Source organism: Pomacea canaliculata, linkage group LG3 (genome assembly GCF_003073045.1).
Source record: "Pomacea canaliculata isolate SZHN2017 linkage group LG3, ASM307304v1, whole genome shotgun sequence".
Lineage (NCBI taxonomy): Eukaryota > Metazoa > Mollusca > Gastropoda > Architaenioglossa > Ampullariidae > Pomacea > Pomacea canaliculata.
The window spans coordinates 24,146,131-24,162,257 of NC_037592.1; the positions used below are offsets into that span (position 1 = coordinate 24,146,131).

At 43.0% G+C, this 16,127-nt stretch overlaps 1 protein-coding gene across 1 annotated transcript; it reads left to right on the forward strand.

The window, feature by feature from the left end:
- Nucleotides 1-139: 139 nt before the first annotated feature.
- LOC112560116 (heat shock 70 kDa protein 12A-like) lies at nt 140-7,204 on the forward strand (the record flags this gene model as incomplete). The annotated part of the gene is given in 9 exon segments (XM_025231703.1): nt 140-586; nt 1,480-1,701; nt 1,956-2,130; nt 2,675-2,871; nt 3,248-3,392; nt 3,395-3,456; nt 4,022-4,148; nt 4,151-4,341; nt 4,476-7,204. Coding segments are annotated over 9 exon segments (1,890 nt in total), but the record flags the coding sequence as incomplete, so codon positions are not given.
- Between the last annotated feature and the right edge of the window lie 8,923 nt (nt 7,205-16,127).

Consider the following 16,127-nt stretch of genomic DNA (forward strand, 5'->3'; position numbering starts at 1 on the left):
CCCACCTTAACTCCCCCTGGACGTTCTGTTGCATCTAAAGATCCATCCAGTCGGCTCCCCCACGCCCCTCCCGTCCCTCACCAGCCATGGCCAGCGGCGACAGACGCACGGACTTGTCGCACCCACCGCTGTCTCCTGACGACTATCCTCCACATCTTCCTCGCCCCGTAGCTCTAGCCTCTCGGCGTCACCAGCGACGACCTCCACAGCTGGTGCCGGCGGTGGTGGCAGCGGCGGCGGTGGAGGTGGCAGCGCGACAAAGTCCCCCACCGACGACCGCGACTACGAGCAAGGCTTCAAGGCGGCGGACTACCAGATCGTGGCCGCCATCGACTTCGGCACGACCTTCAGCGGCTACGCCTACTCCTTCTCGTCCAACAAAGATGCCGTGCATGTCAACAAGAACTGGGGCCAGACGCAGGGCTTCCTGCTGCACAAGACGCCGACGTGTCTGCTGCTTAAGCCCGACGGGCAGTTCGAGGCCTTCGGGTTCGAGGCCACGTCTCGGTACCATGACCTGACCGAGGAGGAGGCCAGCGAGTACCTGTACTTCGATCGCTTCAAGATGAAACTTTATGACAATAAGGTGAGTGTACGTGTGTGTCAGAGATTCAGTGACTTTTTGCCACATTGCTTCACGGTCATTATGACTGTACCAGGGGACATAACTTCATTCCAAAACGAATACAGACATACGAACATCATGTACATTTTTTCTGTATATTTTTACCTACATATTACAATGGGTTAGTTGGTATAAGAGCGGGAGTAATTGAAGCCATAAGTTCAGTGTACAGTTTTCTGTGTGACTCGACTTTTAATTCCCTATTTATTTGTTTTTGTTTGTTTGTTTGTTTGTTTGTTTGTTTGTTTGTTTGAGAAGCTAAACATTGTTGGTGCTTTGCTCGTAATGCAGGTGTGTTGCTTACAAACTGCTGCATTGCCTTTCATATGTCATAGTTTCAGTCAATAGGGCCATAAACAATAATATGCATCTCAAGCAAAGTGTTGCCCACATCATAAGACAGTAAGTAGGTATCCTTTCATTCATGCATGAAGGAATGTAAATCCACTGCATATTTCTTCGGTCGTTGGAAAAGCAGTTTTAAGCAAATGAATAACCATCTTCGTGTCCTTCCGAAACGTCAGCGTGCTGCGATTACATCCCACGTGACTATGGGCGAAGTGAAGACACATTTCTAGCCTCGAGACCTTTACTTTAAGACGCACCAACTTTCAAGTGTTAACGAAAATCTAGCCCCATGCACAAACGATCGTTTAATAATTTCAACATATATTTCTGAAACCGTATGATGACTTTAGATATTGTCGAATTTAACACCATGTACACAGGATCTTGCCAACAAATCGACACGTGCATTTTGTAAAACTTTTATTTTAAAGTAAAATCGGGAAAAATAGATTAGGAACTGCAGTAATGATAGCAAGCACGTTAATGACTGGCTGCTCTGTGGGCAGGACTTGACGACAGACTTGGTGATACCTGCCGCCAACGGGAGAACACAGCTTGCGGTAGACGTCTTTGCCCACTCGCTGACGTTCATGAAGAAACACTTGCTGAGAGCCGTCGGTGCCCACCTTGGGTACGATCCCCATCCGGATACGGTTCGCTGGGTACTTACAGTACCCGCCATCTGGGATGAGAACGCCAAGCAGTTCATGAGAGAGGCAGCTTACAGGGTAAGAACAAAAATACTCTTTGCCTGACTGTTTTACCAAAGTCTATATAATATTTGGACCTTAATCTCTCTCTCTCACTCTCACTAGGCAACTGTAGGCAACTGTAGACAACATGGTTGAGAACAACATTTGGCATTATTGCGTGTGTATACGTATGTGTATTGTATGCACGTATAAGTGTGAACGATTTGGGGAGACAGGTAGCCATATACAGATGATCGGAAACAATATTTTAACAATGCAGCTACTTACAGGGGAGACTAATCAGCAAGCCTAACAGCGAGCAGCTAGTTATAGCCCTTGAGCCAGAAGCCGCGTCTCTACACTGCCGCCATCTGCCAGAAACCGACTTTGTCGGCTACAAAGACAACTCTATCAACAAGCCAACCTTTGAACCGGGCACCAAGTACTTGGTGGTGGATGCTGGGGGTGAGTACCTTCTAACATTAACTGCTGGGAGTTTAAAGAAAATATAATAATCAAGTCCGTCAAAAAATCCATTTAGATCTACATGCTTATTATATTGTATCGGGTTAACTCCCTTTATTTTTTTTATTTATTTTTTTTATTTATTTTTTTTTTAAGATCTGTAAAAAATAAACTGTACAATTTTGTGTAAGAAATTAAAGAATTTTCAAATATATATTCTTAATGCTCTTGCGTCTATCTCGTGCGAGACAAAGAATAGAAAAGATACATGTTTGTGCATCGTTTACTCATCTTTCATTGCTTCCATATTTTTCTCTCGAGCTATACTTTCTTTCTTTCCTGATTTGCTTTTACTTCTTCTTGTGACATACTCTTTACTTCAAAACGCATCTGTTCACCGACTTCTTACTTCCTCGCCACTCTCTTCCTTCTTCGCTAACCCCTTTACATCTCCTCCATTCCTCATCTGTAAAAGCGTATAACCGGAAAAGCAATGTCTCTTTGCTGGCAAAGACTCCAGTGGACGTTCGCTTTTTTTCTACAGGTGGCACGATAGATGTGGTCGCTCACAAGATCAGGAAAGATTCAAGAATTCGTGAGTTGTTCCGCGCCACAGGAGGGGCCTGGGGCGGCACTATCATCGACAGAAGGTTCCAGAATCTTCTAGAACAGATCTTCGGGGTGGACTTCATCGATGCCTTCCGGAGGGACTTTGCAAAAGACTTTGTGGAACTCTTACAGGTTGGTAGACATGTCTGCAGATAAAACGAACTTTTGCGAGTTGTTTCCCGTCATTTAGACGATGTCCTTCGGACGACGATTCTGTGGACGACTCGCAAATAATGATTTATTGACTCCTGTTTTTCTGATTGAGTTTTGGGTTGTATCTGGCCTGGGAATGCTTTTTATTATTATTATTCCACTGCCTTTTTTATAACGCATCATACACATGTTTAAATAGAGAAGTTTCGTTGTACCTTTTGTTTGTACTAATTGACAAAAAACTATTATGATTACATTATTAATAGAGGAGACTGAAGGGCACGCCCATTACTTTACGTAAGTAGGTTGGGAGGAGCACGGTATTGTTAAACTGCGGTGTCGTCGCCTGTGGCAGGATTTTGAAATTAAAAAACGCGGGGAGTGTGAAAACATCCGCGTGTCTCTTCCCTACAACTTCTGCAACTTCAGGCACAACGGCATCAGCGTGCAGCAAGCCATCAAGACCTATGCAGCGAACACCGGAAGTGACGTCAAATTCTCCTCGGGAAGCTCGTCCTGTCTTCCACTGTTGTGACTTCTCTCTTTGAGGATGTGCTAAAGCAGGTGAGGACGGGTTCACTTCTGGACTTATGACTGCCGGTCTTTGCGCTAGCAGTGCTTCCTTTCTAATTCATGACACTTAAAAGTTCAAAAATTTTCTATCTTGTCACTTTGTTTTGATTTGTTCGTTTATTTGCTCTGGTTTTTTTTTTTTTTTTAAGGGGAGGGGTTGTTTGAGATGGCTCGTGGAATTTCTTTTGTTGATTTTTGTTTTGTTTTGGGGTTGTTGGGTTTTTTTGTTATTTGTTTGTTTTTTGTTTTGTTTTTTTTTTTGGTCCTTGCTTGCTTGTGTGGTCTGCTTGGGCTTGTCTGTGTCACCATTTGAAATCTCCCCTAATCTCTCTCTCTCACACACACACACATCTTATATCTAAACAAACACAAAATCTCGCACTCTCTTTTCACACACCCTCTCTCTCCCATAAGTCCTTTGCTGGAACACTCCATATGTTCCTGCCATTTAAAAACAAATTGCTTAGAGAGACAATTGGCTTTGTACTTACCTTTGTAAGCAAGTGTTTTGAATATCGTGTTATCTTTGTCTTCGTGTCGATCTTCTTTCTTCAAGATAAACGATCACGTGGACATGCTGCTTCAAAAGCCTAAGATCAAAGACCTCCAATACATCTTTCTAGTCGGAGGCTTCGCAGAGTCCACGCGCCTGCAAAAGTCTCTCAGGGACGCTTTTGGAGAACGGTCACCATCCTGGTTCCAGAGGAGGCCAGCCTGACTGTCGTCAAGGGCGCCGTGGCCTTTGGCCATGACCCCTCGGCCATCTGCCAGAGGATCTGCCGCTTCACGTACGGCGTCGGGTCTTACCTCCCCTTCGTTGAGGGAGAGCACCGCGAAGATTTGAGGGTGAACTCTGATGGCATGGATTTATGCAAGGTAATCAGGGCAGGACTTCTGGCGACAGCACTCATTGATCTGTATTTTTTAAATATTTTTTTTTATATTTAATAAGTAATATGCACAACGAACTTGTATCCACCATTAACGCCAGCTCTCGTCGTCTGTTGCAGAATATCTTTCAAACCTGGGCCCACGCAGGTGAAGTCATCGGTTACAATGAGGTTTGGCAAGAAACGTACACACCTATCATCAACAATCAGAAGGGAATCATATTCGAGTTCTTCCGTTCCGGGAACAAACATGTCAAGTACACGGACGAGGAGGGTGTGGAAAAGTGCGGCTTTTTAGTCGTGGAGATGCCAGACCCCACGGGGGACCGGGAGAGAGCCGTGGACTTGGAGGTCATCTTCGGGGGGACTGAGATCAAGGTGGTGGGCTACGATCACACTAGCAACATCAGGAGAGAAACCTACATCGACTTCTTGTCCCTGTAATGGGAAAGACTGTCTCCTCCATCGTGGCACGAACGTTGTAAGGTAGACTTTGGCGTAAAATACAAACTGGAATGGTCCGAAGTGGTTCCTGTTCAGTGTAGAGTGTTTTACAGTGTTTTGACAATTAGCATAAAATAGTTTCTCTCTCGTGTAAAATGTGCTGTTTGTCAGTTGTGTGGATACCCAGTTCTTTTCTGGTTTGTTTCATGTCAAACATTGAAAAACGTGTTTTTTTCTTTTTTGCTTTTGGTTATTACAGATCAGGGATGGTATGGGTTGTCAAATTGTGTATAACCAAAGGTCTCTGCACTCATAACTTAGAAAAGAACTCTTCCTAAAAATGTAATTGGGTGAACAAATTTAAAAGTAATTAGGTGTCCAAAGTCTTGAATGACTGAACCCAAAAAAAGAGGCTCTGTTTGACCTTGACTTTCTGATTCAATGCAGCGAATTCCGGTGAATGTCTATGTTTAAAAGAATGAAAAATTAGCAGCTGATCACTGAGTTTGGTGCAAGCTAAACATCACTTTTTTGTCTTGCTTCTTCATATTAAAGCGAATGCTAATTTTTTTTTTTTACCTTCTAAAAGTACTAGACACGTAGAAACATTTAAAGTACTAGACACGCAAATAATTATAAATGACAAACAAATATATGCATGGCGGTCCCCACCCTACTCCTTCTCGCCCCACCCCTCCGTTTTGATTCGCACTGGCTTCCATATTTTCTGTCGCAATTTGCTGGACTAGTTTCGCAAAATTTGAAAGCAGAAAAATCAAGAGAAGTGTCTCACTTATGTGACAGGTCAGTGGTTCTTGCTAACCCACAGGGTAGACCTGCTTTTTCAACTTTATATATCAGAATGAACTGTAAAAGAACCATAAGCAAATCGGGCTTCAGTAAGAAGCAGCTGCTTTTACACCTGCCGACATGTTGCAGCAGATGTTCCAGTGTGATTTGTGAGCGTGGCATAATGACATGCTAAGCTGAGCTATTATTGTGTGTTTATGCTCGCTACTCTACACTGCGTCTCTTGTCCTTAATTGTTTGCTCGTGAAACTCGGAGACTGTATGCAAAAACCTATTCAAAGGCTTACGTCACTTCTTCCCGATCGTCTTTGCAGAAATCTCTCATGCGAAAAGTGACCTTAATTTGTCCGCTTTTTACTGGATTCCCAACCCTACAATATTTTATTTTAATGACGAGAAATGAAAACCTTAAATTTATTGACAAATTTGTAAGAAAGTACAAATCGTGCTTCTATTTTTGGAGAACCCGGTTGCACAGTTTAAGAACCAGATCCATTCTGTGCAGTTCTGGGGAAACGATGAGATCAGTCAAACAGAATCCAGGTACCAATATTTTATGACTCACTGCTCACGACTGAAGTCTTGCGGCTCAGAGTAACGTCCTTTGCCGTTATTTTGCAGTTGCTTGTCTGTCGTTGAAGAAAGCTCACAAACTGTGCTCACAGCTCTGTGGACCAGAGCAACATGTCTCCCGCTCCCTGACCTGCTCACGTTCGCAACAATGGTGCTGAACTCGGATCCCACATTCATCCCCTTTAGATCGACATTATATTATTTGTCGATCCCGATAGTGATTGTGTCATCGATGGCGATTGGTTATGAAGGTTAAAGATCGCTCAATTGGCCGAAACTGGGATTTTCCTTTTAAAATTCACAGATACCAAGAGGATCGAGTTCCTTGTGTCCTGCAAAATCATTCTTTACTTTTCACACACACACACACACACACAAAGAAAGGCATGTGCGATTTAAATGTCTTCACCTTTAGTAGCAGAGACCCGTCAGTCCTTTCCTAGCTACCGTATAGTTATCTCTCACATTTCTCTACCCTGATCCAAAAAGCTTGGCTAGATAAAGGTTAAAGGTCATAGCTAGTGATAGGGACGTTAAAATGTCATTTATACTCATTAATCCTCCACAAACCTTCTATGCCTTTGTTAAAAATGAGACAAAATAGGCGACTATAGACTAGTAGCTCGATTTCAAAATTTTCAAGAACAAGATCAAATCCTCGAAGCTCAGCAACAACCTCAATCATAATTAACCATGACTTAGATGTCTCCCTTAGCCTTTACCCCGCTCCCTTACCTCTTCCTGCTTGTACCGAATGCTAGTATAGCATTTACCAATGACGATACGATATATGGATGAAATTATTGCTTGTACTTCCTGCTACCGTTGGAGATATGATTTTCTATGATGTGCCTGATTTACTCTTCTGGCTCTTTTGGGCGGAAGCTAAAAGCAAAGTGTTGTGACATGTCGCATCGTGTATGTCGAACACCGATGGTTGTCTATATAGTGTTGTGAGCTGTAAATATTTATCCGCACAGGATACACATTTTTTTCTAAATAAAACTAAAATATAATTATGAGTAGCAGAGTTTGGCATTTTCGTCTTTTTGCTGTGTTTACATTGTATGCAAGCCCGCGAGTGTGTATTGGGACGAAAGAGAGAAATCGTGTATGTGTGTGAGTGAGAGAGAGAGAAGAAAATGTTTATGTGTGTATGTGAGAGAGAGAGAGAGGGAGGAAGAAAGTATCATACCTTGCTTCCTATCGTGGTCATAATGCTAGCTGTCAGTGACTCTAACGACTCTAGTAGCTTTCTGGAGAACAGAATGAGAGATTGGCAATGTTCCTCCGCCACACCCTCAACTCCACTCTCTCTCTCTCTCTCGCCCTTCCTCCCTTCCTCCCAAAATACAAATCTGCGAAATGTGTGGAGCTGGATTTTGTCACAAATGACGCCGGCTTTGTTGTTATGTTATTATGCGAAAGAATTTCACGTGGAAAGTCTTCTTTTTCCATTCTCATTCTATTCTTTTCAATCTGACGTCCTTGTATCAAGCTTACAACAGACGAAAGCCAGTTTTGATCCTCCGTAAAATGTCGGCATTAGTCACACTTCGTCGAACGGCAGCAGCCACGGTCGTTTGCACGTCACGCTGACTGACTAGGCCGCACGAGACGAAAATCATGGCAAGTGGAGGTAACGGGTGGGAGGAGGGTGTAGTGTGCAGTTCTCTCTCTTTGTTGTGCTTGGTACGGGTTAGGGTTTGGGCTAGATCTTGGGATACAGTTTGTGTTAATAAAAAGATATATATACAAATAGGTACATTATAATATGCTTTTTAAAATTTCCTTCTCAATTCATTGCGGGAAAACAATTGCACCCCTGGAATGGTACTTCGGACATTGTAATTATTTGTAACGCGATATGAAGCTCTCCGTACAACAATGAAGGCAGGAGGTTCCTTGTTAAATATTATAAACCTGACTCCTTCGTTAAACTTCTGCTACAGAACTTCGAAAGCAGAAATTACCCATCATGTGTTCAGAACTGGAAAGTGCTGAAAAGATTTCATCAGTAAGACACGTATACCAATCACAAATTGCTAGCAATCAACACCAAACAGAGAATGAACAATATTTCGAATTATTAGGTTTATTATTAGTTTTCATTTATCCTGCTATAGTAGCAGTTTTTCATAACCGGAGGAAACTGCACAAATAAAATCGTACATGTTCCCCTCGAGTGTTCCCCAGACTCAAACACATTGACGGCATATGGTTAAACTCCAGTTCTCCCTTGCTGTACGGTTCCTAACAACCTCCCACCACCACAACCACCACCGACCCACCCCTTTGTCCTCCTCCCACAATCCTCCCCTCTCTCTCTCTCCCTCCTCCTCCTCCCCCTCCTCCCCACACACCATCTCGAGAGGAGACAGCAAGCATGCCGACTCTAGCAGTTTTACCTGTGACATACCTGTCATAAACCGGAAACAATCGACTTGACGACATCCCCGATCTTTGACCCCCAGTGCACGCCACGAGTAGTAAAACTGCAGCAGCTTCCTGCAAAGGACGCAGAGAAGGAGACACGGTGTCTGCAGATTGTCGCCTGGCCCTCACTCACTGCCTGCTCCCTCCCCACCTTTGACTGCTTTGAAGTCCGCCTCCTCCACTGGTGTCGTGACTTCATCCAGGTAACCCTCCAAGTATCCCTCCAGGTATCCCTCCCTACCTCCAGTCCTGTGAGGGCTGATAACCCCAACCGAGAGCTGGAGTGTAGGGTCCGCTGCGCGTCGCTGGGTTCGATGATACGTGATGATGTCTCCTTTCTTTTTTGATGTCCGCCGACAGATACTCGCTCACCTCACCTGTCCGTAATAGAGAAAAAAGACATTTCTTTCTCGCTCGATTTGTCTTCCTTTCTGTGGACTTCAACACTGAGTTCGTGAGCCAGGAGTTCCAGTGATGAGTGTAGTATTCCAGTTTGATGAGCCTGGCATTATTCTGCTTCAATGTTCCTAGCATTCCGGTTTACGAATCTAGCATTGGTGAGCCTTCTAAATTCAGCTTGATGAGCCTTGAGATCGGAGATATTTTGAGCCGAGAATTCTGTCTGATGAGCCTGATATTTCAGTTTGACAAGTTGTGTATTCTCATTTGATGAGACTGGAAATTCCTCTCAAGAACCTGACATTCCAGTTTGATGAAACCGTTAGTTCAATTGGATGAGCCTCATGTTGTAGCTTGACAAACCTGGCAGTTCGTCAAGATGCTTTCTAACAGCAGCACACCCTTCATTTTATAGAGAGTAGGTATGTGCATGCGTGGGTGAGTGTGTGTGGGCGTGTGTGCATGCGTGCGAGCGCGTGGTTTTAGTTGATAATAAGCAAAAATAAACCGTTATCCTAATTTGACAGGAATGCTCTTGTCGTCTACTGGCTCAAAAAATAATAAAAATATTAAGCACAAAAAAATGCGATATACATCTGTCATGTAATAATAACTGAATTTAAAAAGTACATTTCCTCACACGGAGGTGAGTTCAATGCGCTTTACAAAGTACAAAGTACTGATGCTGTATGACACAGAAGGGCATCGCAATCAGGCAAACATACATAATGCATACACCCTTGTGCAAACAAATAAAAACCCTGGAAAAACAGCAAAAAAAACAGTTTGCTCATTTTTGCTGAGAATAATATTCATACACTCACATCAGTACATTATATGACTTCCTCGTTTCTTCAGCAGCAATTTGATGTGATTTGGTATTGAATCCCTTAATTGTGAGCAGTGCTGCATTTTACCACATTAGTTCCACACTTTTATGAAGGCTCAAATCAGCTTCTCCATAGGTAGTCCAGTCTGCCTGCAAATAAACACGTTCTCGATGGGGTTAAGATCAGTAGAGTTTCCAGGCCACGTTTATTTGATTATACTTGAATTTATTTTATTTTATTTTATTACATGGACCAGAAAATGCTGGAAAAAGCCAGATCCGAATAACCTGTTCAGGTCTGGAACAAGTCTTCTGACGGGCAGTTCAATGTCTTACTTTGAGTCCATGACTAACATTCACTCAGAACATACTCGTAGTGGCATCTCTCTTTAACTCAAAGACATATTCTGCTATGTCTATTAACAGTAATTTTCACTTGTTATAATTTCTATCAAGATGGAAAGTCGGTCAGAAAGAAAGAAAAAGCGTAGGAGTTATGGGTCCTGCCTGGTGTGCGTGTGGTCGCCAGTGTGTGGCGGCAATGGAAGTGCAGACGAGTGCTCCGAGTGCATCAAGCCTCTTGCGAGCAGGAGATAAAGAAAGCTGGCGTAGAGCGCCCATGCTGCAATGGCGAGACGAGTGTTTCATGTCGTCATTTACCCACAGTCCCAACATCAGGCCACCATCATCGCACCAGGGTTTAAAGCGCCACCTGCCTCGCTGCTTCCGGTTGCAGCCTCAGTGCTCATCTTGCGAGTGTAACCACGCACGCACGCACGCACACATTTTCACACAATTGCCTACAGCAAGTAGAAGAGAAATAAAATGATGATATGAGGAGAATGTGGAGAGGAGGAGGAGGAGGAGGAGGAGGAGAAGACGATCTCATTAAGAATCTGATAAAATATTGACACTGTGTAAACAGCCCGTTGTTTCGGACAGTTTCCTGATCCTGACAGCACTATAAAGATGGACTGAAGACCTCGAGGAGCTGAAAGAAGTAGGCCTGTTTGCATCCATCAGCTTGACAGGCGTGTTTGCGCCGCCATCTTGCGCTCGTCACAATGGCCGCCCACCTGCCAAAGGCGCTCAGGCAGCGAGGGCAATACCTTTCACATGAAATATCATTCACTGGCTGCCATTGTGCTGTCCCTGTACAGGAGGACCGTTTAATAAAAGAGAGGAGGTCTTTGACTATTTAAAAGACAGGAGAAGAGGTACAAATGGCGTCTGTCTCAGACTTCGTTAAAACGGCTTTATGCGTGGCGGTCACAGTAAGCGACTCTAAAGAAAACGGACTGGCATGACCCCTTGGCCAGCATGGGCAGGCCATGTTGAAGGTTACGAACGAGACCCTTTATTCCTGCAATGTTATCCTCGCATTTCTGATGTTATTCCTGAGGTTATCCTCTTTTGCTATTGCATAATTAAATTAATACTAAAAAACAAAATGTACAAAAACCATCAAAAAAGTTTGAGAGTTTCGATCCCTTAAAAAATACTTTCCTCATCTTTGTTTTCGAGTCTTAGAGCTTGTAACATGGGCTTATGAACTCGTCCATTGTTTTTTTTGTTTTGTTTTGTTTTGTTTTTTGGTTGTTTTTTTTTTGGTGTGTTTTTTTTTTTTTTTCCCTCTTTCCATTTTCCATAATCAGTGTTATGAAGAATAGAAACAAAACACAATTGTAAGTAAACCATCGTAAAAACTTGTTTAAACAGACATGACAAGAAAACAGTAAAGTAAGTAGGTGAGCTAGTTAAGATAAAACAGATAATCCCAAACAAAATAACAAGCAATCAAAATTAATATACAAAACTTTGTCATTGAAAAAGTAAACTCGCAAATAAACGAAAGAAAGGATGAATCGAATGAATAAATGTATGATCCCTGAATGTGTTAGTTTAGCCGGATATTGGTGGTATGAGTTGCTTAAGTACGTGGTAGCTTTTCACTTTCAAGGACCGAGTACCCTTCTGTGATGGACGATTAATCAAACAAAATATTTGCTATCGCGACTGTTGCTGTTGTTCTTCGATGCTATTAACTACAAAATAATCTTGAGCTCCCGCCGTCAGGCACCAACACGTCCACAGAAGGCCGACACCAGGTCTTGGATTCCTCCCACACTATAACCAGTCTCCTGAAAGAAGAGTGACCTGGGACAGTTTGTGATTTGGGGATTGGAGAGAAAAATACTTTGTTGTAGGGCGCGAGCGTTGCGCCGTGTGAATGGGAGGAACAGAGGCGAGAGAATGAAGATCTGATTTACGACACTTCGCTTGAGTGACTCTCTACACCTGAGAGGGAGGTGCACGGACACACTTCATCTGGCCGATTACAGGTGAGACGCCGGAGTTCCAATGTTTCCAGTCTACTGCTACTCCAGTCATCCGTGTTAAGAAACAGAAAGAAATAAAAATCTTAGCAAGACTTGCGAGAGCGAAGGTATACTGAAGATAAACAAAAAGTATCGTTGTATCTAAATTAAAAATGTAACAGTAACTCTTATCAAAGTGAAATATCATTTCGCCTTCAAAATTTAGTATACGGCTCTGTTTATTTAATTCTGTTTTATTTTCCATCGAAATACTTTTCTTTCCTTGTTCTTTCCTGTCTCTCGCAATATTATTTTTTCTAACTTTCAGATTTGGCACCTGTATGTGACAAACGTGTTTCAACAAAACCATCGCTGCTCTTGAGGCTTTTCAACAGCTTTTAGCCACCGCCCAGGTTAGATGACAACAGACCTACCCGCCATGAATAGTCCTACAGGAGGTAGGCTCTCACGTCTGCAGTTCCGCTCCATTGAGTGGCTGACACCGGCGGACGAGCTGACGAACACTGATACACTTGTCACGTCAGCAAGTTCCCACATTCAAAGGACCAGGACACACCAAGGATGATCTGCCAGAACACGAACATTCTGATGGGGGGGCTAGTCCGTGATGTGAAGAGAAGATGAAAACAAGCAGAGGTAGGAACCAGGGGGATGGAGGCCAGGGGGAGGGGCCACTCCCTCAAAAAAAAATTCTTGAGATGTGGTTCTTCACAAAGTACAGAAGGACGAGAAGCCAAGAGAGAGATGACAAATCTTTTATTTACGAGGGCGTTGCTTAAAGAAGACAGAGGACAGAAAAAGACCGACGTGGAGAAGAGGATTAATCATAGACGTATATAAAATAATCCGTATATGAATTTTGAAAGAAGAGAAAAACTGGTTTTTCGGTAGGAAGGATAATAAAAAATATTGGTTTTGAGGGGAGAGCATAGCGTTATGGTTGAGAGAAAGAAACTGAACTGAAATATTTATTTGAGAGGTCGACGACCCTTCAAAGCAGGGTGAAGATATAAATTTCATCGTCGGCCTTAGCACATACACAGGCAGAAGACGTGAATTACATGGAGTACATAAATAAGTTCCTACAGTTTCAACTATACATTACCTATAGTACTTACTCTCATTCTTACCAGACATTCCGAAATATACTTCAAATAAAAAGTTCTTTCTACTATCGAATTATACATATATATATCTAAGAATTCAATTAAAGAATTAAATTTAATTGTTTGGCTAGAATGCAGTCTAAAGCTGTGTGAAGAATTAAATCGTTTAAACGAATTGGTTGCAACTTTTCATTATGATGTTGATAAAAATTATTTGATTTTATCAAACTTTTCTCTCTCCATTTATAGAATAAATTCTATAATTATGTAATGCTCAGAGATTTTTTTATAATTTTACCTCTTGGAGCCCTTGCCCCCCGCATGCACCTCACACTCACTCTTTCTCTCACTCGTGCACCCAAGTCGTGGGCTCACCCAGTCGGCGGGTAAAAACGTCACCGTTGTATGACAAGGGTGACAGGTAGTAATTGTAGCAGTTGCAGATGTCAGCGATCTACGACGGGGTTTCGGGAACCGGTGGAGGTGCTTATGTAAACACCGACAAACTAGCAGACGACTGAACCAGTGTGTGTGAAGTGCAGTCGTACCCGAAAGGTCGTGCAAAGCAGACGGCTATAGCGGAACAGTTTAATAACCATCGGGCTCATTGTAGGTCCTGAATCCTCCCCTAATGCTGTCTCTTTTGTGACTAATGGGCAAGATTTCTTCAAGTGCTCTGGTCCCATTTTCCCTTTTCAACTTCGAGAATTCATCCGCTTGCATTTTCTTCTATAGTTTTTGTTGACTCCTTACCACCACCACCACCACCACCATAACCACCACCACCACGTCAGGGAATAACCTGTTCAGGACTGCAACAACCACCACCACACACACACACTGTCGCAGAGTCAAGTTTGTGCACCTGTATCTATGAATCACTCATAGCGGTCTAGAAAAATAACTTTTCAAAAGGTCGACGACATTGATACCGATATACAGAGAATGTAGCCTGACAGCCGGCAAACACTTCAGCCTGGAGGGAGTATGTGTGGTCCTCGGCGACGAACACGTCAATAGAGAGCTGAATTTTTTCCTGCTGCTTTACTTGTCCGACTTCTTCCCGCTCTTCTGTCTGTCCGTCCGTCCGTCCCTCCGTCCCTCCGTCCGTCCGTCCGTTCCTTACGTCTTTCTCACCCCTCTCTCTTTCCCCTCCCCCACATTTTCTCCCTCAACACACACAAACACATTTTTTCTGGATTTTCTTCCTCAGCTCCGCTGTTTGTATTACAACAGTGGAATCGTGGAACAGTGGAACAGTGGAATCCCCTTCGCGAATAATCTGCCAGGACGTCTTTAGCAAAAGGTGTTACGGAGGATGTCCTGGTGCACCGATTCCTTCATTATCCCCAAAAAAAGGTTTAACGCCCTCTCTGGCGACAATGTGGAGGAATCCTGTTTTTCTGATCCTCCACCAGTCATCTATTCAGACGGCAGAATGCAGATTTGCCAAAGCCCCGGATAAAGCCTGGCGCGCATGCTGATGTCTCGCTTGCAGGTCACGTGACTCTGTAAAAGAAAAGCAGAGGAATTCGAGGTGGCGAAGCATGAACGTTTTGAAAGAGGACAAGCAGAACCAGTAAAGCAGCCCAACAAATCTGACCTGTTTACGGTTGTCTTGAGAGCCCCGACCACGCTTATTATTAACCGATAGAAGCTCCTGTAATGTTTGTATTTTATGGTCGAGATAAGTAAATAGGTCTTGTCATCAAACAGCACTTTCCGTTATGTCAGTTCCATCGCTTTGCTATGCTTTTGTGCAGTGGTCTCTCTCTTCTCTCAGTCGCTCTCTAAAATTTGACTTCGGGGGTGTAGTTTTGTTTTGCCGAGTCATCCACCCGTCCTGAATAACTACTTCTTGTGCTCTTCGGAGCTTCTCACGTCTTGGAAAGCCTGAAGTGTTTACACTTCCAACTTGCTCTTCATTGCTCTGGTTCACCACAATGACACAAACTTCTCTGACTCTACGCCATATTGAGTGCCATAGTCTTCAACATTAACCCTGTATTCATTCACACAGACTAAATAATTTAGTAGAAAATTTCTCTCAACATTATCTATGCTTGTCTGCATTTAGACATGTTTAACATTACTTTCCCACGCGCGCACACAATTTTTTTTTCTTGATATTTCTCAGGTATCAATACTCGGGGGCATTCTTAAAATTTAGCGCGCCTTTCATTAGTCTTGAAATATAAAAATGTGTTTATCTTCGACAATCAGGTATACTGGTGACCCACACACATCTTTTATATACTCTCTCTACCCCTTAGAGTTTAATCTCCTTCGATTGAATCCTTTTGGTTCATTAATGGATATTAAATTTATTCGGCATGAAAACACCAAAGACCTCATTTTCTTCGGATTTATACAGCATCCACTCTTCGATACCACATTACTTCTTCATCTCAGATTTCATCGTAGGTTTGTTCACCCATTATAAATTATAAATAATGTTATGATTTAAATTCATTCTTATTTTTAAAGGTCATGTTTTTAAAACAGTTTGTATTGTTATAATATTAAAGAAAAAATAAGTCGCTTTCTCCAAAATGCAGATATAATGTAGTATATATGACAGTCTCAACTACATAATTCAGGGTGGTGTGGGAGGGTGAGGGGTAGGACTACACCCGTCTGGCCACTAAACGAGTTTTCAAAACGGCCATTAGACTGAAGCACAACAGGTTGCGACAGGCGAGAATGACAGTTCTGACTGTTGACGAAGAAACGATAAACTTTGAGAAGTACGAACCACACCTCGCTCGGCTTTTGGCAGCTCCTTTCAGAAGTCGGAGAAGAAGTACAATGGCGTTGGTGGCGCCAGAGCCAGCGG